Source organism: Culex pipiens, chromosome 2 (genome assembly GCF_016801865.2).
Source record: "Culex pipiens pallens isolate TS chromosome 2, TS_CPP_V2, whole genome shotgun sequence".
Taxonomy (NCBI): Eukaryota; Metazoa; Arthropoda; class Insecta; order Diptera; family Culicidae; genus Culex; species Culex pipiens.
The window spans coordinates 105209817-105235475 of NC_068938.1; the positions used below are offsets into that span (position 1 = coordinate 105209817).

At 37.1% G+C, this 25659-nt stretch overlaps 1 protein-coding gene across 1 annotated transcript; it reads left to right on the top strand.

The window, feature by feature from the left end:
* The first annotated feature begins 7066 nt into the window (after window positions 1-7066).
* On the top strand, window positions 7067-12656 carry LOC120428664 (thioester-containing protein 1 allele S1-like). The gene is made up of 6 exons (XM_039593716.2): window positions 7067-7173; window positions 7234-8872; window positions 8929-9077; window positions 9996-11853; window positions 12115-12271; window positions 12336-12656. The coding sequence occupies exons 1-6, from the start codon at window positions 7109-7111 to the stop codon at window positions 12371-12373; spliced, it is 3906 nt and encodes a 1301-aa protein (XP_039449650.1). The 5' UTR covers window positions 7067-7108; the 3' UTR covers window positions 12374-12656.
* Window positions 12657-25659: the final 13003 nt, after the last annotated feature.

Below are 25659 nucleotides of genomic sequence, written 5' to 3' on the forward strand. Positions count from 1 at the left end.
GAAAACAACACGAATCAGAAGAAATCCAATCACCCCATGCACTCGAACAGCGACACAAAAGAGACGGAAAATAACACGAAAAAACAGGACTGAGCGTCCACACAGGCACCGCACTCAGTTTGAGCCAAATCAAAAAATACAAATAAAATCCATTTCCGGTTTTGGTAGACAATTTCTCATATGCTTCCTACATCATTGCAGTTATGGTAGCCTAAAAAATGCCAAATGTCAATCAAAATTTATTATTTTTTTTTACTGATCTATGGTCCCAAAATTTAAAATTTGTGAATAGCTTAAAGTCTTCTTTTTTTTGAAACTAAAAAAAACATTTCATAATGCATTCTAAATGATAACCACTCGAATTTTATGTTTTTGTAGTGAAATTTTTTATTTTACTCAATAATCAAACAGTGAATGGATGGTTGGCTCCCACTAATCATTTTTGATTCATTGTTTAACTTCAGCTGATCCGTCAATAACGGAGTAGATGCTCATTGGCAGCCAACCATGCTTATGCTCATGCTCACAATTTTAATTTTACTCAATAATTATTTTTTGACCCCTCATTTTTAAGGGAAAAACCTGTAATAAAATTTGCAAAGCCTTGTTTTTATTTTTGATTAAAATTTAATTTTGATTTTGACATTTCTTTTTTTGTCTTCTTTTGTCTTCTTTTGATTGTTTTTGCATTCATTACATTCAACTGTTTCCTTGGAATCGTTCGCAGAAGTGAACTTCCGAAGATACTCAAGATTGACTGTTACATCTCGATTAAGCAATCAACCTTTCAAGTCTTTCCTTCCAGAGGCCACTCTCGTGCCGTCCAGCACTTGCGCTTCAATTTCCACTTGATTAACTGCGTGTCTCCACGAAAAGCCATACAAATCCCGCTTTGTTCGAGCTTAATCCACCTCCATCACCTTGTTTTATCCACTGCAAGCGAAAGAAAAAGTCCATCCCTCTCTCTCTCTCTTTCTGTAGATCCGCTTGAAGTTGAACACTGAAGCATGCCAAAGTTGTCTGGCTGATGCCGTTGTAATCCTCAAGTTTTTTCTTTTACTTTTTCTTGAAGTTCTCAATGTGTTCAGAGCAGCATCCAACGTCGCATTCTGTTACACATGCATTACTCGTTTATTGCATTCTTGGTGACTTTCACTTGGAAGATGGGCCAGCGTTGAAAAATAACTTTAAAAGTTATTGAAACTAGTCTTCTCAATAAATAAAATTTGCTGAAGTAGGTAGATTTCATACGACATTCATAAATGAAAATTGAAAAAAGAAAGATTTTCACCTCGCTGAATTCAGATAAAAAGGGACACGCGAGGAAGTTTCACCAGAGAAAAAAAGCATGTTTAGACCAGCTTAGGAACGACACCCATCCATTACCGGAACTGATGGCTGCGAACCTCGACAACCACATAGTACTTCTTTCCCAGGAGCAATTAAAACCAGTTTATTCCTGTGGCAGACCATTCTTTTTTCTCCCCTCCACCCCCACCCACCCAACACAAAGCGGGAAACTTTGCAGGAACAAAATGTTCACTCTTTAAGGACGACGATTCATTTACTGGAGAAAGCAAAAGGGAAAAAAGTGATGACTCAAAAGGACCAACTGGAAATTGTGTCATAATTGTCACCAAGTGCCACTCGGAAGGCGTCTGCCAACTCTGGAGGAGTAACTTGTTGAAAGTAGTTGCCATTATTTAGAGTGACTATGAATTGTAAAATGCAATTTGAATAGCTCACACGAAATCGAGAAAAGTTGCCCCGACCCCTCTTCGTTTTGCGTGATACTTTGTCCTAAGAAGTAACTTTTGCCCCAGATCACGAATCCGAGGTACGTTTTTGATATCTCGAGACGAAGGATTTTAAAGGAAATTAAGTGTACTTTTCAAATCTAATTATCTTTCAAGTAGAACACAAATTTTAATTTTAAAATTTCGTGTTTTTTCTATCTTTGCAGGGATATTTTTTAGCGTGTAACAATGTTCTACAAAGTTGCAAAGCAGACAATTACAAAAAAAGATAAATAATCATAAGGGGCTTGCTAGTAACCATCACGAGTTGTCGCGATTTTACGAAAAAAAAAAAGATTTCAAAAAGTCGGACACGGACGACAAACCAAAGAAAAAGGCAAAAAATAACTTGTAATGATTACACTGCCGCTCTAATCGTGTCCGTCCTACATGTAAAAACAGCAAGCCGAGAAAAACGCATGTCAAAGTTGTCCCGCCCATAAGGCTACGTGTTAGAATTTCTCGAAAAAGTGGATTTTCTCCGGCTTTCTAGAACAAAGTACTACATTTTATTGGTTTTTCGAATAGTTTACATGATTTTGAACCAAACTGCATCATTACCTCAAAATTGACGAAATTACATATGGGACGGACTAGCTTCGAGCGGCAGTACAAGACATGTTCAAAAAAATTCACAGTTGAGTAACGAAACATGGCAGAGTTTTGAAAACATTTTTTTCGCAATTCCATCGCGAAACTACTCACTTTTCCTGTCATTCTTGAACGACGAAATAGCCTACTTTTCTGTACCAAAAATAACAGAATCGAATAGCAACACTTTTCAAAATAAATGCTGAAAAGTTCTACTTTTCAGCACTCAAATGGGTGCTGAAAAGTTGAACTTTTCAGCACTTGTTTCGAAAAGTAACACTTTTCAACATTTTTTTTGATTTAAACGATTTATTGACAAAATACATGAAAATTTGACATAAAATTTCACTCAGTGTGTGATTTTTGGAATTGCAAAAAATATTGAATGGAACTCGTTGCAAAACTTGATTTTTTCAGCACTCTTCGTTTTTATCCAACTCGGCGAACCTCGTTGAATAAATGTACGACTCGTGCTGAAAAAATCCTCTTTTTGCAACTTGTTGCATAAACTACTATTTTGGTTTTTTAAATGAAAAATACGTTTTTTCGATATTTTCAGTACGCCAATTTTACATAAAAACCCCTTTGACACCAAATTGTTTATTGTTTATTGTTTATTGTTTATTGTTTATTGTTTATTGTTTATTGTTTATTGTTTATTGTTTATTGTTTATTGTTTATTGTTTATTGTTTATTGTTTATTGTTTATTGTTTATTGTTTATTGTTTATTGTTTATTGTTTATTGTTTATTGTTTATTGTTTATTGTTTATTGTTTATTGTTTATTGTTTATTGTTTATTGTTTATTGTTTATTGTTTATTGTTTATTGTTTATTGTTTATTGTTTATTGTTTATTGTTTATTGTTTATTGTTTATTGTTTATTGTTTATTGTTTATTGTTTATTGTTTATTGTTTATTGTTTATTGTTTATTGTTTATTGTTTATTGTTTATTGTTTATTGTTTATTGTTTATTGTTTATTGTTTATTGTTTATTGTTTATTGTTTATTGTTTATTGTTTATTGTTTATTGTTTATTGTTTATTGTTTATTGTTTATTGTTTATTGTTTATTGTTTATTGTTTATTGTTTATTGTTTATTGTTTATTGTTTATTGTTTATTGTTTATTGTTTATTGTTTATTGTTTATTGTTTATTGTTTATTGTTTATTGTTTATTGTTTATTGTTTATTGTTTATTGTTTATTGTTTATTGTTTATTGTTTATTGTTTATTGTTTATTGTTTATTGTTTATTGTTTATTGTTTATTGTTTATTGTTTATTAGTTTAAATTATTTCATTTCAGGAGCATTTCAATTTGTAAACATAAATTGATTTCAGACAACAGATTTTTAAGTTTTGCAACATGGCTTAATTGGATATTATTATAGACTTAGTTATATTTTGTCAAAAATCTCCAATCTGTCTGGAAACTTTCCAAAGTCTATTCCACCTTACCATTTTTTCTCATTTCCATCACCACACATCATCTCTCTCATATAGAACTCAGTTTACTTCTTCAATTTTGCCCAGAGATGGTGCACTCTGGCTCGTCGCATGTCTCACCCGTTATTTATTGGCAACATCAATTACTCAAAGGCAAGATATGGTCGTTGCGTCAAGTTCTGAGTTGCTCATATTCCTCTGAATATTATTTATATTTCACCCTGAGGGCTGGGTGATAGAGAGTGGGGGAATACAAACGAAACGAAACTATTGGCACTACGCCCCCCGGGGCATGGCCTTCCTCTAACGTGGGATTTCTGCTCCAGCGCCTCTGACGAGACAGGAGAAACCGGGACCGACGTTTTACTTCACCATCCGATAGAAGCTCAGTGGATAAGGCGGGAATCGAACCCGCGTCTCATAGCATCATCGGGATCGGCAGCCGAAGCCGCTACCCCTGCGCCACGAGACCCACAGGGGGGGGGGGGGGGGAATACAGTCTTCTTCAAAGAAATCGTATCAGAACTTACTTGAGAACTGAATCTGGCACGCTCGACTGACTTTCGGAAAATTGCTTTCGAGCATAAAACTCATTTTCGTTCGTTGACAATTTTTCCTGCAAGTTTATTGATTTGCTGTCTGTTGTTTCAATCAGCGCGGAGGAAACATTTCACTTTGCTTTCGCTACTCTGCTCTAATCCCTTCATCAAGCAAACCTTGTTACACTGCTGGCAAGACAAGGGGTGAAAATCTTTGTCATTTTCTTTACCAGTACCATCACCTGCAAACAACCCCCAAATGGGTCCGGATGTTTCAACCAGGGTCGTTCAATTTCATCCCCACCTTGCATCTGCATACCAGAGAGAGAGGGATGCAATCTTGCACACGTGCTATTTTTAAAGGGGAAATTGCGATCAAGATGCTTTGACTAAGATAAAACAAAATAGATTTTTTAAATAACTTATCGAAACCGCAATTTTAGATAAATACTTTCATAATAACATTTGAAGCAAATCGTCCCTACCTTTTTTGAACAATCTTGAAGTGCATCAACAGACTCCAAGGGCTTCTCATCATCAGTTACTTCTACTTCTATGCAGCAAGCAAACTTGCATGAAGATTGAGACGTCGTCAGTTTACCTTTCAATTTGTAACTTTTTTCACCTGCAGGTAACATGTAACAGGGAGGACGGGATGTATCTGAGGATGGCATCACTTCTCCAGGAAGGGGTTTTGTATTCGATGGAAAAAGTGATGATATCACAAGACTCGTACAAGCTTTGAGATGTTGATACAAAGTGTTTTGTTTACGGGACGTGTTTGTTGATGGTGTTGTCAACAACGGGCATGAAGCAATGCTACACGGAGAAAAATTAGTTCTTAAAATCGTGAACAAACGTTCATGAAATTCGGAACTATGAACAATGTGTTCAAATTGCATGATACTATTGAAAAAAAGAAATACAGTGGAATTCGTGGTTCCGAAAATCATAAACGTTAGTTCACGATTTCGGTAACTGATTTTTCTCCGTGTAACTTAATTTCATGCTTGATAATCCCCGTTTAGAATGACGAAACCAACGAAAAAATTAACGACAGATTAAGGGGGTGATATTTTTTGATCAAAAATCATCTTAATTGGCTGTAAAATAGTTTGCTATAACTTCTAAATGATTCAAATGCCATTAAATTTTCTCTTACATGACGTCATAAAATTTAAAAACCTATCAAATGGAAATAAAAAAAAAAAGCATTATCGCGTTGCTTTAAGCAACAACAAAAAAACTAAGCAAAAAACCACACAATCGAAAAAAAAGCAGCCCGCAATTGCAATCGCATATAAAACAATGCCCCAACTGGCCAATGAAGATCCGGAGAAGCGTGGCAGTGAAAATAAAAAGCCATAAACGGGCCAGAAATTATGGCCAATTCACGAGATCAATAAATTACAGAGTGCACCACGATTCCGCCCGAATTCACTCTTGCTCTCTCACGTGAGTACACAGTTCAGTTGCAGCGTCCGAAATAAAAAGCGAAAATATTTTGTTTTGGCAAAGTGCCCTCGATTTTCGACGCCGGCATTATTTTTGAAGCGTTTTTTTTTTGTTGTTTTATAGATAGTTTCCCCCATTTTTCGGATAGCCCGAAAGCGCCAAAAGTTTCAAACGCATGCCGCCGTAAATCCCTATTTAACCACAATTATCACAGCGTTTGAGGAAAAAAGTGAAATCTGCGATGCATCTTTTGAAAGCTCGAAAAAAATAAAGCCATAATTTTCAAGCTCAAGTTCAAGATGGGGAGATGCTGAGATTTGGCACCGTTCCCAGTTCGGTGTGCGAATGTGCGTCTCAGCTGGACCTTCACGGGGCAGGGCAAGAAAGATTCATGCGGAGAGACTTGGAGCAGCCAGTTTGGAAGGGAAGTGAGAGGAAAGTGAGTTATGATGGTGCCGGCGTGTCTCGATCCGAGCTGTTCTCTCCTGTTGGCAGGTTGCCCCTACAGCTCTTTGCTAAAACTTATGCGCTCATACTGACAATGGCAAATGGTGATTGGTTTCGAGTTTCTTCTTGGGGGTCTGAAAAATTTCCGATTTACCGTGATATACCAGATGACTGCGGATTAGTAATTTTTCATGCAAACAAAATGCAATTTCCAATATTCGCCAAGTTATGAAATCTAGATTACTTTTTCAAAATAACCAATGCGCCCGCCATGGGTTTCCTTTGTGCATAGGACCTTTTGAAAATGTAAGCGAGAAATATTGATTTTTGGAAAGTATATATTAGGGTGATCCAAATCCGAGCTTTTTCGGGGCTATCCCCTGAAATCAAAGATTGAACCATCTCTAGGCTAAATATCAAATTTGAGCTCATTCTGACCACGGGAACCCCTCCCTCTAATCGTTTGAAGTTTGTATGGGAAAATCGTCAAAATGCTTTGATTTTGTTGAGGGTTTAAATTGAACATAAATTCTCAAATTTGATAGTGCGATTTATTCTTTCCGTAATCCAACACGAATCCCAAACAAAAGATGTAACTGAAACGTAGCACAGTAAAAATTAACACATGAAATAACATTGCGGTGATTCACACGCAACAAAATCATCAAAAATCGAGTTTATAACAAACCGATTTTCATGATTTTTTTTTCCTAATGCAAAACCATTTTTTAATCGGTTACTGAACAATATCGCAGGGCTTCCCCATAGGTTGATTCAACGTATGAACTCTTAACTCTGTTATCAGTTGCTGCTGAAACGCCGCTCCGCGTAGTCATGTCAATTGTTGTTAAATATGCAATTTTCGCTGTCCTCGTGTCTAGTGCTGGATTTGTTAGAAGGTTTGTTCAAAATTTGGTTATTTTGCGTTAAGTTGAAAGCTACATTTATTTATTTTTAAGTTACTATGTAGCATTGATTCCCAAGACCATCCGGGAGCATTCCTCATCGCTGGTGGTGATCGCCAACCTAGGATTCGATCATGACGAGCAGTTCAGGATCTCGCAGAACGGCAAAGCTAAGTTGGTTGATGTTCCCGTGAATGTAACCATGACTGTAAGATCGAAACTGGTGAATGGAAGAAATGCCGTGCAAGTGGTGGACACACGAAGTGGCGTTACGACCGATCTTGACGTGACGATGGACAGAAGCTCACTGTCGGTTTACATTCAAACCGATAAACCGATCTACAAACCGGGTGATACGATCCGATTTCGGGTGCTGGTGCTGGACCACGAGTTGAAGCCTTCGGCGATGTTGAAGAGTATCAACGTGAGGCTGGCCGACAGTCAGGAGAATCTCATTCGAGAGTGGTCTTTCGGAGAACTCGTCCAGGGAGTGTTCCAGTCTGAGCTGGAGCTGGCCAACTTTGTCCGTCTTGGAACGTGGACACTTACGGCAACAGTCATGAATGGGAAGGCCAAGAGCAAGGAGATCACGGTTGACGAGTACGTGCTTCCGAAGCATGAGATACGGATGAGCAGTTCGAAAATCGCGGTGATGACCGATGAAACGTTGACTTTGGTTGTGGATGCTGTCTACACATTTGGAAAGCCGATCCGGGGTGACCTCACGGTGATCGCGGAAGATTCCGGACAGCAGGTTCAAAACAGTATCAATGGTCGAGCGATCGTCAATTTCGATGTTGCAAGCTTGGTAGAAGGAAAACACTTTGGTAAAATGTTCTACATTACATTTACTGCAACGATCGAAGAGCTGGGAACGGATCAGTCGTACAAAAAAAGTGTTCATATCCCAATATATCGGGACAGCTACCGAATTACGTTCCGCAAGTCGTCGGAAAACCTCACTCCGGGAGTTTACTTCAGGTGTTGGTTCACGGTGACAGATCCTACAGGTAACCCATTCCAAAAGCCGGAAAATCTGATCGTGAAGGCAACTCAAGGCAAGACAACGATTACAGCAAAGAAACCAGACCAGAACGGCGTCGTGTATCTCAAGTTCGACGACATCGAGGACTACTCCCAATCCCTCAAGCTTGACGTCAGCTACGCCGGCAAAACCCACTTCTTCTCAGTCGATCCCCTCCACGAGGACGACTCGTTCATCCAAGTCTCCATCCTGACCGAAGATCCCGAGCAGGGCCAACCCGTCAAAGTTCTCGTCACCAGTTCGTTCGATCTGATCCCGTTTCTGTACTTTGTAATAGCCCGTGGGGAGATCCTAACGCGAGCCCGCATTCACGCCAAAGCCGGACAAAAGTCGACCTTCAGCTTTCCGACGACCCTTGGGATGGTTCCGTCGGCCAGTGTGGTCGTGTTTGCGGTGCACGAAGGTCGGTTGATGCAGGATGTGGCACACTTCAGGGTGACTCGGCTGAAGAACTTTGTGAACGTCACTCTGTCCGAGGATGAAACGGAACCGCGAAGACAGCTGCAAATCAGGGTGGATTCACTGCCAGGATCGATGGTTGGATTGCTGGCGGTGGACAAGAGCGTCCTGCTGTTGGGAACGGGGAATGACATCACACGGCAATCACTTCAGGAGGACGGGATCGATATGGAAAGCAAGGATATTGAGGTAAGAAGTCATGAAACTCAAGTTACAGCTCTCAATAAATGGGCTATAATCTACAGGATCTTGGATTCACAGTGCTTACAAATGCCAAACCAAGTGTCAGCCTTTCTGGTGAGGTGGACATCCGAATCTGCGATGATAACTACGGCGATTATGTTCGGAAACACTTTCCGGAAACTTGGATGTGGACCGAATCAATGGCAGTGAGGTAAATTGCACCTTTTTGTTAATCGATTTTGATTTGAGTCTATTGAGACGGCTAGGACTCTGTTTTGACGCTTAATAATGTTATGGTGGTACTGTTGAAACGATCAAGACTAATGAATTTGCCAAGAATGTTGAGACGCTCAAGATTGTTGAGTTGATCAAGACCATTGTAATGCTCAAGAATGTTGAGGTGGTTAAGACTTTTGAATTAGTTAAGACAAAGAAGAAAGCTAAAATTGTTGAGTTGATCAAGACTGTTGAGTTGGTCAAGACTATTGAGACTCTCAGGACTGTTGAGTTAGTTTAGACTATGAGAATGATTTAAAATGATTAAATTGGTCAAGACTAATCAGACGCTCAAGATTGTTGAGTTGGTCGACTGGGGAGACGCTCAAGACTGTTGAGGTGGTTGAGTCTGTTAAATTGACCAAGACTGCAGACTGTTGAAACTGTTAAATTGGTCAAGACTGTTGAGTTAGTCAGGCCTATTGAGACGCTCAAAGTGTTGAGATGGTCAAGAGTTAGCCAAGACTATGAGGACGGTCAAAAATGGTTGAGTTGGTCAAAACTATTGAGACGCTCAAGACTGTTAAGGTGGTTAAGACTTTTGAGTTAGTTAAGACAATGAAGTAGGTTAAAAATTGTTGAGGTGGTCAAGACTGTTGAGACGCTCAAGACTGTTGAGGTAATTAAGAATATTGAGACGCATAAGACTGTTGAGGTAATTAAAAATGCCGATGAATGAGACGCTCAAGATTGTTAAGTTGATCAGGTCTATTGAGACGCTTAGGCTGATGAGTTGGTTAAGACTGATGAGACGGTTGAAACTGTTAAGTTTCTCAAGACTGCTGAGACGCTACAGACTGTTAATATGGTCAAGCCCGATCTTCCTTGACACAACCCTCTTTATCCCCTACAGCTCTTCCGGCTCGCTATCCCTGACCGCCACCGTTCCGGACACCATCACCGGCTGGTCCATCAGTGCGTTCGCGGTCAACGCACAGCACGGTCTGGGCCTGATCGAGCAACCCGTTTATCTGACCGTCGTTAAACCATTCTTCGTAACCGTAAACGTCGCCTATTCGATACTTAAAACGGAAACCGCCCTCATCGAGGTGTTTGTTTACAATTACGGGATCGAGCAGGAACATGCCGAGGTAACTCTGCAGGTCGACTCTGAAGAGTTCCTGCTGCTGAACGAGGAGCAGCAGGTTATCGGTGGAGTTCGACAGTCGGAAAGAGTTACGATACCAGTTGACGGCATCGAAAGGGTGCAGTTCTTCGCGAAGCCTCGACGATCCGGCGAGCTGACGATAACCGTCACGGCGAGTACGGCCTCGAACAAGTTCGACGGTGTTCAGCGCACCGTTAAGGTGACTTCGGGAGGCATTCAGTTCTATCAGAATGAAGCTCGATTCATTGATGTTGAGGACGCTGCGCAACGCTTCGATATTGGGCTGGCAATTCCTCGAACGGCTACGAACGGTTCGGAGCTTATCGTGTTCTCTTTAGAAGGGCTTGTGATGGGTGCTGCTCTGACGAATTTGGACGGATTGATCCGTCTTCCAACGGGTTGTGGCGAGCAGCGGCTGGTGAAGTTGGTCCCAACGGTGATCGCACTGGAATATATGAGCGTAACAGGAACGCTGGGAAACTCGATGAAGTACCGAGCAGTTTCGTTCTTGAGGCAAGGTTACCAGAATCAGCTGGAGTACAAGCGGAAGGACGGATCGTTCCATGTGTTCATGTGGGATGATCATGGGAGTTTGATGGTAACGGCGATCGTGGCGAAAACGCTCCGAATCGCTGGGAAGTACATCACGGTGGATGAAGGAATTGCGCGAAATGCTTACGATTGGATTCAACGACAGCAGAGGTCGGACGGAAGCTTCAGCGAAGCAGGAAGGGTCATCTCGCGTAGAATGCAGGGAAGCTTGGGCGATGACGTACCGCTGACTGCTTTCACGTTGATTGCCATATTGGAACACAAGAACCTTGCCCAGAAGTATAGAACGGTCGTAGAAAAGGGCACAGGTTACCTTTCGAAAAAGTTGGACTCTCTAACTAAGCCGTATCACTTGGCAATGGTAGCTTACGCTCTCCAGCTGGCCAAGCATAACCGCAAGCAGTTTGCTCTGGAGAAGTTGATAGAGGTTTCAATAAATAAAGACAACATGCGTTGGTGGCAAGATGGTGAAGCAAGTATCGAAACTACGGCGTATGCATTGCTGACCTACCTGAACAACGGGATGTACATCGATGCTGGACCTCTGATGAAGTGGCTTGTATCCAAACGATACGATCTGGGTGGATTCGACAACACTCAGAACACTCTCCTAGGACTACAAGCGTTAGCCGAGTACTCAAAGCTTCTCTCGCCTTCTCGGAACAACTACGAAGTGACAATTTCCTACGGCGACGGGAACCGAAATTCACTGAAGATCCAAGGCATGACCACTCCAATCAGTCAGAATCTAACCCTGCCAGCAAATACCCGAAAAGTTAGTGTAATGATCGTCGGAACGGGGACGGGAGTGTTCCAGGTAGCCTATCAGTACAATCAAATCGCAACGGACGACGAGCCGCGGTTCGAGCTGAGCAAAACGATCCGCAGAAGCTCGTCGGGCAGCGTTCTCGATCTGCACATCTGTGCTAAATTTAAGCCGCGAAAGCGGTTCGAAGTCACGAACATGGTTCTGATGGAGGTGTTGTTGCCCAGTGGATACGTCGTTGCTGATAAGACCATCGACAAGCTCAGAAACAACAAGAAAGTGATGGTAAGGTCCCCAAGCATTATTCTACCTTTAATCACAGACAATCAGACGTGAATATCTTTTCAAATACATCAATCAGCTTATTTACACACGTTTGTCAGTTGTTTCAAACAGATGTGGTGAATTTAAACTTTCTGTGGTGAGTTTTCAATCATTTAAACTGACCGGTCAATTGTTGTTTGATAGATTTTTAAAGAGATTTACATCTTTTTGTCGTTACTGTAGAAGATTTGCAGTTGATTCAACTTCATACATTTATTTCAGAAAATCGAAAAAGATTATGACGACACCAGACTGGTGATATACTTTGACGCACTTTCGGATGTGGACGCAACCTGTGTGGAGGTTTTCAGCCTTCGGAAAGCGATAGTTCTAGGGCAGATTGCTGGCATGATAAAGGTGTACGACTATTACGATCCAGGTATGAGAGTTACAAAATGGAATGAACCTTGGCTTTTAGTATAAAGTGTTTCTTCTCATTTCAGATCGGGAGGCCTACGAATATTTTGATGCAAATGCATAAAATTACTACGATTTTCGCAATATTAAAATCTTATTAATTATGAAGAGAATTTTATTTATTTTGTCAATGCTACCTATGGGCATCCCTGTCCGACCGAAAAAGACCTAATTAAATATTTGAATGAAAAAAATATGGGTCATCCCTCCTCAAACAAACACAGCCCTCGAAATCACCTCTTCCCAATCAAGCTCAATATTGAAGGGACTTTTCTGTCCATGTCCGCATAAATGTCCCATGTGCAAAAACAACAAGCTAAGAAAAATACGAGGCAAGTTTGTAAGACAAAGTACTGCATATTTATGGTTTCTGGAAGAGCACACAATAACCAAAAGTGATGAAAATGAAATTGGGGCATTTATTAGAACAGGGACAGTTTTGATAAAACCAAAATAAACAAGTATCTCGATTTTCGTCCAAACATCGTAACTTTAAAACTTAGATAATTATTTCGATATTTAAATTAAAACCGGATGTTATCAGCTTGAAGCTAAGGGAAATTTGACTATTCTCATCACTCACCTATCTTCGGCAAATTAAAGGGTTGCGATTGGTACAGCTTTTGCCTTAACTCACACTAAAAAATTTTCTAGGAAACTCTTAAAAGATATGCTTATATTTATGTAAATGGGAAAACTAAAAAACCTAAACTAAAAATAAATTTACATTATGGAATATACAAGTTGGTTTAACAATTAATAATGAATGTAAAAACCAGTAATTAAAAGAAACTTAATCGAGAGTAAGTAAAGTTGAAAGGACTCACAAATATATTCAAAATCTAATTTTATTTCAAAATACTCTCTAAAGAACTGTCCAATGTAAAAAAAGAAACACAAAAACAACCCGGGCAGACGGTAATAACAAAAATCATGCCATTTCAATAACAAATACTGTTAAAATAACAAAAAATGTTCTGGAATATTCTTGCAAAATCCATTTTTGCATAAGAGCCTAATAACAGTTTATGTTATCATAACCAAATTTGTTATTGTTCTGATATTGGTTGAAAGTCAAAACAACTTGGGAATAACATTTTTTGTTATGGAAGAATAACGCCAACTGTTATTGGGATGATCGGATTAGTTGTAAAAATAACAAAAAAAATAACAAAGATTTGTTCGAAGAATAACGCAAAATGTTATTAGTCTGTTATTACAATAACAATCCAATAACAAAAAAAAACATAACGGCGAATAAAAATCTTGTTATAAATAACATAAAATGTTATTGGCCTAGTATTTTCAAATAACAAAAAATGTTATTCCCACGTTATTTCCGTCTGCTCGGGAAGTAAACACCAAAATATATTCAAGTTAAGAATCCTTTGAACAAACGAAAAAAAGTAGCTACTTTCCAAAAAAAAATTACATTGCAGAAACGAGAAAAAAATATTTGGAAAGGATTTTAATATAAGTTTTAGTTTAAAACAAATCACTACTAACTGGTTGAAAATTTGAATGATAAAATAAATGGCACAAATGAAATAATAGCAGAAGGACGTATTAGACTACCCGAGCAGACGGAAATAACTTGGGAAGGTCAGTTTTTGATATTGTGAGAAGATCGAAATATGTTATTGGGATGATCGGATTAGTTGTTAAAATAACAAAAATCAATAACAAAGATTTGTTCGAAGAATAACTTAAACTGCCATTATGTTGTTATTGCAATAACAAACCAATAACACAGAAGGAATCATGAAGGAATAACAAGATTTGTTATTTTGTGCGGAGAGGTGGAGCAGCATAATAACAAAAAATGTTATTGAACTGGTAAGTCTCCATAACAAAAAAAGTTATTGTTTTGGTTTATTTGTAATTTTCAAATAAACCTGCAGTTGCCATAGCTCCTCTGTACTAGTCAGGGCTGCAGAGTCGGGTACCTCCAAGCGACTTTGAATCCATACTTTGAAGACAACACCGACTCTGGATGCAGGATATGACGTCAACGACGACTTCAGCTCTCCAAAAATACCTGACTTCACAGATTCCGACTCCAAGTAAAAGTTACTGAAAATTTGCTGAATCCGATGCAGTCTCCGAGGTCTCACTCCAGCTCGAATTTCAACGTCAGCTCCGACTTCCTGGCTCTGTGAAAATAATAACAGTTTTTGTTATTCACACTTCAAAAATTCTCAATAAATAAATCAATTCCGTTAGGGAATATAACAAAATCAAAAAAAAAATTAACTCTCAAAAGTTAATTTTATCGGATTAATTTTAGCTTGAAACCCCATTTCATGGTGAAATAAATGACCCCGATGAAATTGGTCAAAATTATTTCATAGTTCTAGCCAATTTTAGCAAAGTCCCTTAGGGGGTATATCAAATAATTAAAAAAAAATCAACTTTCAACTTTTTCGATTAATTTTAGCTTAAGAACCCCATTTCATGGCCAAAATAATGACCCTGATGAAATTGGTCAAAATTATCCCATAGTTCTAACCATTTTAAACAAAGTCCTTTAGGGGGTATATCAAATAATTAAAAAAGTCAACTTTCAAAATTTCAACTTTTCAGAATAATTTTAGCTTAAGGACCCAATTTCATGGCCAAAATAATGACCCCGACGAATTTGGTCAAAATTATCCCATAGTTCTAGCCAATTTAAGCAAAGTCCCTTAGGGAGTATATCAAATAATTTAAAAAATCAACTTCCAAAATTTCAACTTTTTAGAATAATTTTAGCTTAAGGACCCCATTTCATGGCCAAAATAATGACCCCGACGAAATTAGACAAAATTATCCCAAATATCTAAACAAATTTAACAAAAGAAAAAATAATAACAGATTGTGTTATGGACACTTAGAAACTTTTCCATTTGTGCGATTTATTGTAATTTTATTTCTAAGTCAGTATACCGAACGAATAACAAATTTTGTTATTAGGAGGATTTTTGAAATGTATAACATTTCCTCTTATCAGCGTGTTATTAAACATTTTCAATATAATATCACCTCAATACCAAATTTTGTTATTTTATCAGAAACTGATATTATTTTTTCTTCTTGAAGTTGAACTTCAGGATAAAATAATAACATTTTTTTTTATTTTAACAGGATTTGTTATTGAAATATTATTAATTTTGTTATTACTGTCTGCCCGGGTACACATAGAAAAAAAAGCCAAGTTTTGTTGATTTGAAATTCATGATTTTTGTTGAATCAGCGCTAAACGTCAAAGCAGCTTTTTCAAAACAACAAAAGACTTTTGTGGAGTTGAGAAAATGAAGGTTTGTTTCAACGCAATTTTTTTGTTTATTATATTCAACAACAATTTTGATGATTCAAATTGCGTGTATGGGAGCGTTCTTTTATTACGTTATGCAAAATTTGGGATTTTAAACCCTCCCTCCCCCCTCCCTCCTTAGTAACAAATCGTAACAGATGAGCGATCCCCACTGTAACGCGTAACGCATGGTCTATTTGCATTTTTTTATCAATTCTTGTATGAATATTTTGCGTTACGTAACACAATTTTTCAGCACCCCTCCCCCAATTCGCATTGCTTAATAAAAGAACGCTCTCTATGACAAACAAACAAACATACTTTTGACAGTTTGTCAATTTGCTTGTTTTGTTTGTTTGCCTGCATTTGTTTGCAGAAACGTCAGCCAGTTTGAGAGTTCGGCAAATTGTCAAACACAAAAAAGTGCGACTTTGTTTGATTGTTTGCCATAGTCTAATACCTCCTTGACACAGACAACAACAGAAACTCATCAATTTAAAAAATGTAAACTTTTAAAAGCTCCAAAAGCTGCTCTCCAATTATTGACCTGGAAATGCAAATATCACCTTAACATTCAGAATACAACATAAATCAAAAGGTTTCGACCCGATTATCCTAAGTCCTTGGAAAATATACACTATGAAATTTCAAATAAAAAATGTTGCTAAATTGGATAAAATCGCCGAACAAAACTCTCGCAAAACTCAATTACGTATTGCAACGTTAGTGAACATGGTTTAAATGTCTAACAGCACTTGGAAAAACGAGGTGGTTGTGGGTGGAGTTGGAAGTATGTTTGATTTATACTACTCGAGGTACGTTTTCGCTCTTTTTTCCACATAACTTCGGGTATTTTTGGGCTACACCTCCAACTCGCAGCTCGAATGAATTATTAATCGAGCTAAATATTTTATTTCTCTTCAGGAGAAGGTATTGCTTAAAGAGCGCTGCTTTATCTGGATTTCGGCTAAGATTTGCTTGATTTATGAAAATCGTGTTAAAAATAGAACGCCATCCAAACCCCCACTGAATTACGCACTAAGCGTGAGAATTATAGGTTCAGACAAACAGGCAAAAAGTGACGAAATCTGCAATGCTAATTGAATAATTAAACATTAATGACTCGTTGACCAGCAGCAGCTGAAAGGGCTCGGTTTTGTTGGCGACAATTCGTCACTTGCTCTCTCAACGATTATTCCCATAGTAAAATGATGACAACGACCAACAATTTGCTGTTCAGTTATGTGTATCATCAAATAAACATTTGTTTCAATTCTCACGTTCCACCGCCATCGGTTGACTGATTGCTTCGAAAGTGGCTGAACAAATTTAAATTTGAAATTAATTCTCTGCATTATCTTTTTTTAAACAATTATATCACAATTAAAAAGCTCAATAAACGTATCATACTCCGCTCAAACAGCAATTATGCTGGTCAATATTTTCGCAAAACAGATTGTTTGAGCAAAACAAATCGGAATTATGGCAGCAGCAGCTCAAATATCAGAAATCATGTTCAACTCAGAAACAAAAGAGAATAAAAAGTTACACGAGTAAACAAACATCAAATTTCATCTCTCAAAGCAAATGTCGATGAAAAGAGTGAAAAAAGAGTGATAAGTTAACATGTAAACATAGTCACACACTCGTCAAACGCCAACAGATTGGTTGCAGCGGCGGCGCAGCATAAATGTTTGTTTATGCTATTATGCGCTCCTCTCGCGCGCGAACGGCAATCGTATGTGATGCACATTGCGTTTTGAAACGGACCGGATTTAACACAAACGTTTGAAAAGCTGATAAAAGAAAGATGAAAGGGCGGGCTTCGTTTGACATTTGTTTCCGAATGTAATCTGCTGCAGTTATTTAAACATGAAACATGTTCAAAAATCATTCAAATAAAAAAATTACACGTAGAAACTTTTAAAAACACAGATGAAAATTTTACATAACAATATTGTTAAAAAGAATCTCACAAATTTTAACTGTGACTTGAAGTCGACAACGCAGGCAAAAACAACGGAAGTATGTACACATGTGTTCCATTATGCAGCATTTTTCTGCAAGAACGCGTGTCATTCAGAGATGCTGACTTCAAGCAGAATGCGTAGGATTTTGATGAAAAAAGGCGTCTCATCAGCTGTTGAATTGGATAAACTTTAATGTGTTGGTTACAAATGTTTGCTGTTTTCATGAAATACTGCAACTAACCTGAAGCATATGAGCAATTCTCTGCCAAAACCGTAAATGGATTTGTTTATATTTTTTTATTTGGTTCAAACTTTGTGAGGCCCGTCTCTATAACCAAAATCGTCATTTTGTGTCATTGGTTCACCCATACAAGTCTTCATACAATTTAGTAGCTGACAAACCATAAAAATGCGTAATTTCCGAAAATCTGTAGCTTTTGAATGAATTTTCTGATCAATTTGACAGAGTTGTACACAGCAAAAAATAATGTAAAAATGGAAGCTTTAAAATGGAATGTTTAAAAAAGGAATGTGTAATTTTACATCTGTTTTAGACGAATTGCTACTGAAAATTTAACTTGACACATTTTACTCTCTAAATATTTATTATTTCGACGGAAGGTGCAATTTTTCGTCTTCTAAGATGCAATATTACACACAATAGTGTTCGGAAGACAGCAAATTTTACAACTGTCAAAAGTTGTTGTTGTGAATGTTGGAGGAAGTTGCTGGTCGTCGCGTCTGGGAGTTTGGGCCGCTCGGGCAAACAATAATCGTGGCAGATTCCGCGGCCATCGTCGTGTGCGTGTGTGTACGTGTGTTTTGGTGCTTTCACCTACTTCCAGTTGGAGGAAGTTGCAGATTTCGGTCCGATTGGAAGAAGTTTTCAGTCGCCGCATCCGGATGCCTGAGCCGCATCCGTAGCCGGTTCCATCGCCGTCGTCATCGTTTGAAGTGTGTGCGCGTGTTAGGTGCTTCATCTGGTCAGGCCGGAGGAAGTTGCCGGTCGTCGCGTGCGGAAGATTCCGTCGTCACCTGAAGAGTGTGTTTTGTTGATTCTTCCGGTCCAGTAAGAAAAAGCTGCCGGTCGTCTCGTCCGGGTGTTTGGGCCAGTTGGGTCGCTCCGGCGTTCAACATTCGTGGCAGATTCCGTTGCCGTCATCTGCGTTAGAAGTGAGTACGTGTGTGTGCGTGTTTTTGTGTTTCTTCTGGACCACTTGGAGGAAGTTGCCAGTCGTCGCGTCCGGGAGTTTGGGATGCTCGTGCGTCCAATATTCGTGGCAGATTCCGTCGATTGTCATAACAACCGGTGACAACTCGACGATCATTCTGTCCACCAAAAAACCGAGGACAACGAGGCCTTAGATAAGTATTTTTTGTCTTATGAACATGACACTTTGTTGAAAATTTTGTAATTTTTTAGGTGAATATATCAAGTGTGATGATATCTCATGGAACTTGACTGCTGCTTGCATCATTTTGTTTGGGTAAGTAATTTTCTATATTTAGTTTTAGTTTTTTTAGTCACATAACTGTTATCTGGGTGAATCGGAACAAAAAAATTCCACCCAATTTGCAAATTCTTACGATTTAAATAAATTATTTTAAAAATGATTTGGTAGGAACTTGCTTGCTAACTACTTATTAAGATAATTATTTCTCGATATGGGATGAAAACGCATTTTAGACGCGAACGCTAAAGTGCTGATATTCCAACATTAGGTGCGCGATGGAAATATATGCCGTTTAACTTACTTCAAATAGTTATAATATGTTAAATCGATCAGTGATTCCAACAGTTGGTACCAACACCAAAAAACTATAATATTACTGCAAAATAAACGAAAACCAATCAAATAAATAATTCTTGCTTGCTTTTTTGGTCGCATGAAATTAGAATTTTAGAATTTAAAAATTTTAGAAATTTAGAATTTAAGACAAAGCTTTTCTTGCCTGAGTTCTCCCCCACCCCGACCTTTCTTTAAGACAAAAACTTAAAAAAAAGGAAATACAAATTTGATTTTAGTAAAGTTGTGAAAACTGAAATTACCAATAGGATTGGTCTATCAACCATGTTTTGGCCTAATCTGATTTGTGGCTGAATTACATTTTTTCAAAACATTGATTTGTAATAAATGGCCATTTAAAAAACGGAGTTTAGAGGCCTGTTCTGAGTTCCAGATTGCTCAAAACATATTTTTTATGCTGCAAAAAAAAATTAGCCGAAATGCCATAAAAATCTATTAAAAATCAATTCAAACAATTCGGAAATTTGTTTCTGTTAGAACCTCTAAAAATTATTGTTTTTGCACCCAACGCAAAAAAATAGTTCCTAATAATATTCTTTCGGCTCGGCGCCACCCATCTTGTACCACGCCACCGGCCTCTTCTACACCAGCGCTTGTATGACCATTTTGATCGCTAGTATGTCCGCTGTTCCGGAACCCTCGGTGCTCGTCGACGAGAACGATACAAAAGTGGTTCCCGGATTTCGTTGGAAATGCCCCAGCAGACCCCATCAAGCATTCAGCCGCTCATTTCGTTGAGCACTCCGATGACCACCGGTGCGGTCCCGGATCACAACTGTGTCGTCGTTTGTCCCACTGCAAAGGAGAAAAACAAGAATCGATCCAGCTGCACCCATGATGGCCAATGGAACCTGTCCGAACGGGACCTAAATCTCCCGCCACTACCGCTCCTGGACCAGATACGCAGATCCTTGCTGAAAAAAAAAACAATAGGACGGCGTTGGTGAGAGCCGAGAAATAGACTGTTTGAAATATGGCTTGTTTATGTTTTCCACAGGCAATGACAGTTCGATATCTATTCTTTAGGTACAATTTTCCACATTCATCGGTAATTTTCGTCATTTTCTTGGGTAAATTTATACCTTATGTAGTAAATTTTCATCATATATGAGGTAATTTTACACATTTCTAGAGGTAAATTAAAGCTTTTTTCTGACATAAAAGATGTACCCCTTCCCAGATGTAATATTACCACGATTTCTTTTTTCTGTGTAAATGTAAAAAAAATGAAATAGTAAAGTACTTTAACGTTTTAAGAATACAGTTAAAGCTTGCATAGTGCGGAGGCGTTAAGCTTTTTATTTCTTCGATAACTCTAAAACGACACAATATTTTGGCTATCTTTTTGAAGCTGATTGTAGATTGGAACAACACGAACAAATTGCTTCAAAAAGGTTGCAAAAATATTATGCCGTGTTTAAAAAATCGACGAAATACAAAGCGTAACGCCTGCGCACTATGCGAGGTTTAACTGTTTAGTCACTAAAACCAGGGTGGCCAAAGTATGGCCCACGGGCCAAATGTGTCCCGCGTGGTGATTTTTGTAGCCCGTGGAATAATTGCAAATGATCATGTAAAGTTAGTTTATAATTCTTTAACAATAAGTTGATTGAGCTTTATTACTAATATAATTACGCAATTTTCGCAAACAAGTACCACCAAATTAAAAATATTTTTTTTTCAAATAATTGAAATTTCGATGAAATACCACTGTATTCAATTATTTTTTTTTATTTTCATTATACTGGTGAAATTAAGATTGTCTTCAGCCAGAAAATGATCAACCACCACTCGACCTTTAACAGTCTATGGTATACAAACTTATAACGAAAATTTGTTGAAGCCTGATTTAAATGTTGTTAAGGGCTTAAAATTGCATTTTTTCCATTTATGGAAGTATTTGAATGGAAGCTTTTCTAAACTAAACTGTTGGAAAATCTATTTTAATAAACCGTCATAAGGGTTGACATTGGGTCTGGGAGTGGGAGTGAGATTGGGTCATACAAAAATGCAGAAATTCGTATGACTCGATTTCACCCCTGATGACGGAATTTAAATGATAAAAATTTCTAAAAAAAATACATTTTTGAAACATTAATTGAGCTGAAATAGAGCTGAATTTATTTTTTTCAAATATGCAATTTTTAACATTTTGCCCGCTAGCTCAGATTTGGCCCGCCACTCAAAAACTTTAAGCACCCCTGCACTTAACAATTAATTAAACTAAAAAATCCAGTTTTTCGATTTTTTTTTAAATAGTGTCCATGATTATTCATTTCTGAATTTTTTTTCACAAAGTTCCGAAAATTACTAAAATGCTAAAATGCTGCGAAAAAACGAAAAAAAAAGAAAATTTGAGTTTTTAAAGTTCCATTCAAACATTCTCACATTCTCTAATGCCAATATCTCAACAATCAATGGTCCAAAAATAAAAAAAATAAAATATGAATTTTGGAAAGTTTTTGAATTTTGGAAAGGTTTTCGGTGAAAAAGGTTAATTTAAAAAATTAAAAAATATTTTTTCCGTGTATCTATTTTTTTTTTTTTTTTCAAAATAGTCCTCATCAATACCTTTAATTCGCCGAAGACATCAAATGGATAATAAAATTCTATCAAAAGTTACAGATTTTCGAAAATTTACATTCCATTTTTGTATGGCTTCCAAATTTGTATGGAGACTTGTATAAGAGAACCAATGACAAAAAATTGCATTTTTGGTCATCGGGACCAACTAAAAAGTTTGAACCAAGTCAAAAATACAAATGTTTTTGTTTTGGACTTTGTGATAAAACTATAACTGTAGGGCTTTCAATTGTTTTTTTTATAGCTTTTCAAAATAAATATAGCCCAGATTCGATTATCTGATGGCCTTGGAGAAAAAATCACTTCGGAAAATTAATCAAATTTAGGACAATCGAAAATCTTATTTTAAGAATTTTTAAACCAAAGATGGCGGCCAAAATGGCGGTGATGAAATGTAGAGAAAAATAGCATTTTAAGATTTAAGATGCAATCAGCTACTAAAATTTGACGGATATGGTGTCGCAGAAGTTGAATTTGATGGTACAAGTAAGAAAATACAAAAAGACGAAACCCCAAGCCTGCAAAATGCGTTACAGTGATTTTTCGAAAGCCTGGAACATACGCAAAATACTACCAAACATCAATGTTTTATAGTGTTTTGGAATCGTCAGGATGTCTACTTTAAGAAAAAAATATTTGTACTAATGCATTTAGGGGCGGGGCTTGGGGGGAGGGGGTGCACGAAAAAAAACCCCGTGCAAAATGCGTTACAGTAAATTTGTAAAATTTATATCTCATACAATACATGTTCAAACCTCAATGTTTTATAGTGTTTTGGAAAGGGCTTCATCTGTGCTTTACGTTAAAAATATAATAAAAGTACCTTTTGTTACAAGTTTTACTTTAAAAGTTTGATAAACTTTTATTGTATATTGAATTTATTTCAGTAAAACAATGGAAACATTTTTTGTTCAGAAATACACTCATGCGACATATCAAACTTCATCAAATTTCATGAAAAAATATTTTTTATAGAAATTAAACCGATTCAGCTGAACCGGTTCACCCAACCGGTACAAAAGTTGAACCGGTTCACCATGACTATCACAAAATGTATCATTCGACATATCAAACTTCATCAAATTGCATGAAAAGTAATTTTGAATCAAAATTAAACCGATTCAGCTGAACCGGTTCACCTAACCGGTACAAAAGTTGTACTGGTTCCCCGTTACTATCACAAAATGTATTGTTCGACACATCAACCTTCATCCAATTAAATGAAAAGTTATTTTTTATCTAAATTAAACCGATTCAGCTAAACTGGTTCACTCAACCGGTAAAAATGTTGTACCGGTTCGCCATTTCTATCCTCTCCATCCCCTGAATTCTGCATCATAATTTAAAGAATTTCAAAGAATTAAAAGAATTTTAAGAATTAAAAGAATTAAAAGAATTACAAAAATTAAAAGAATTAAAAGAATTAAAAGAATTTAAAGAATTAAAAGAATTAAAAGAATTAAATGAATTGAAAGAAGTAAAAGAATTAAAAGAATTAAAAGAAGTAAAATTAAAAGAATAAAAAGAATTAAAATAATTAAAATGATCAAAAAAATTAAAACAAATAAAACAATTAAAACAATTAAAAGAAATAAAAGAATTTAAACAATTTAAAGAATTTAAAGAATTTAAAGAATATAAAGAATTTAATGAATTTAAAAAAATTAAAGAATTTAAAGAAAAATAGCATTTTAAGATGCAATCAGCTACTCAAATTTGACGGATATGGTGTCGCAGAACTTGAATTTGATGGTAGGGTAGGGTAGTCATCAATGAGACACTTCTGGTTTTCAACTTTCAACGATTTTTCTTATTTTTTCATCAGCATGTTTTAATGAGCTTTTTGTTGCATTTTCTTTCTTTTAGTGTGTGCTAAAATTGATTAAAATATGAGATCGATCCGACATCTACAGCCAGAGTAATTTAACTGTCTCATTGTAGACGCACTTGGCAGGAACAATGAGACACTCTACGAAAATCAATACCATTCTAGTAAAACATCATGTTTTTGTATTGTTCCATTACAGGTGACTTGCCTTGAACATTTTAGAGCAATTTTGCCAACATGAAACTTTAATTAACAAAAGTTATACTAAAAAGCATTTAAATTTTGTAAAATCTATGTACTGCCCATCTTCACATAAATGTCCCATATGCAAAAACAGCAAGCTGAGAAAAACGCATTTGAAGTTTGTCCCATACATAAGGCTACGTGTTAAGTTTTCACGGAAAAACTGGATTTCCTCCTGATTTCTAGAACAAAGTACTGGATGTTATAGGCTTTTCGGAAAGAGCACACGATTTTGAACCAAACTGCATCAATAACTCAAAAGTGATGAAAATGCATATGGGACATTTATGCGATCAGGGGCAGTGTATTTATACCATATAACTTTGTATGTTTGGTTAAATGAAGTTAAAACTCTATAAATATTCCCAAAATCACTTTCAATTCATGTTTTGAAAGATTTACATGGATTTTGAAATGTTTAATGAAGAAAAATCAAAGTGTCTCATTGTTACCTATGGGCTAAAATGAGTGGGGAACAATGAGACAGCCCTAGATTCTGAGTATATTCTAAATTTTGGTCAAACCTAATGAAAGGACATTGTAGCCCAACTCAATCCCTATAAAACGTCGAAAGAAATTTGAAGAAATATTAGTTTTGGTGTAAATGGCAGCCTACGTGCGAAAAAGTATTTTTTGTCCATAATTTACTTTTACTCCCCAGAATCAAACATTTATGAATAACTTTTCAAGGGAGCGTCCATAATCAAAGCCACTATTATAGCAGACGTGTATCCAGTAGATACACCTTTATGAGCCTGATTGGTTGAAACTACGACTTGTGAGAGCCATTTTATCGTTGTTCCCCGTGTCTCATTGATGACTACTCTACCCTACAAGTAAGAAAATACAAAAAGACGAAATTTTGTTTTCCATGCTTCGATTATTCAAAGTTTCAAACATATCTTCGGATAATCTAGGCTTCGAATAATCGAGTCTTAACTGTATATTAATGACATTTAGTGAGAATTTTTGTATGCCCACTCCACACTTGTGAACGAATGGATAATAAATATCCTTCTCAAAAAGAACATAAACTACTTCTAAAGAGGTCAGATGGTTTATGGTTTGCTTCTTATCGAGTACTACTATTTTAGGAGAAAATAAATAAATATTTGACCCCAAAAAGCCAGAAAGTCTAAAATATTTTAAAAATTGAGGTATTCTTTGGCATATTTTTCAATTTCCAAAATTGTAGTGATTTTTTATTTGCTTTATATAGGGTTCAACTACCCTAATAATCCTTGTGGTATTATCATACAACCAAGAACACTTGTAGAAAAAAGTGTCGCCACACGACGCCCGCGATCGAATACGATTAATCGACAGCTCGTTAAATAATAATTACGTAGCCACTCTTACATTGCCTGTCATTCATATTTACAACCGCGAGCCAAAATGGTTTTACTCAGCTAGCCAAATTTCCCCAAAATTGGCACCCCACTTGTGTTGTGTAAGGGAAGGGGAGGGAATTAAACCGCGCGTAACTGGCGCCAGCATCCTCTCGATGAAGCTGAAGCAACAATGTAATCGATGCTCCTTGTCTGAGGGGGAACATCCTAAAACTCCGTCACCACTGAGTTTCACTCGGCGAAAAAAGAACAATGAAATGGATCCCCCCCTCACCCC

Excerpts from the sequence above, each read along its gene's own strand:
- LOC120428664 (XM_039593716.2), top strand. The coding sequence starts at position 7,109 with ATGTCAATTGTTGTTAAATATGCAATTTTCGCTGTCCTCGTGTCTAGT. Across the intron at positions 7,174-7,233 it reads AGTGCTGGATTTGTTAGAAG|TTACTATGTAGCATTGATTC; the intron begins GTTTGTTCAAAA and ends TTTATTTTTAAG. Across the intron at positions 8,873-8,928 it reads TGGAAAGCAAGGATATTGAG|GATCTTGGATTCACAGTGCT; the intron begins GTAAGAAGTCAT and ends TATAATCTACAG.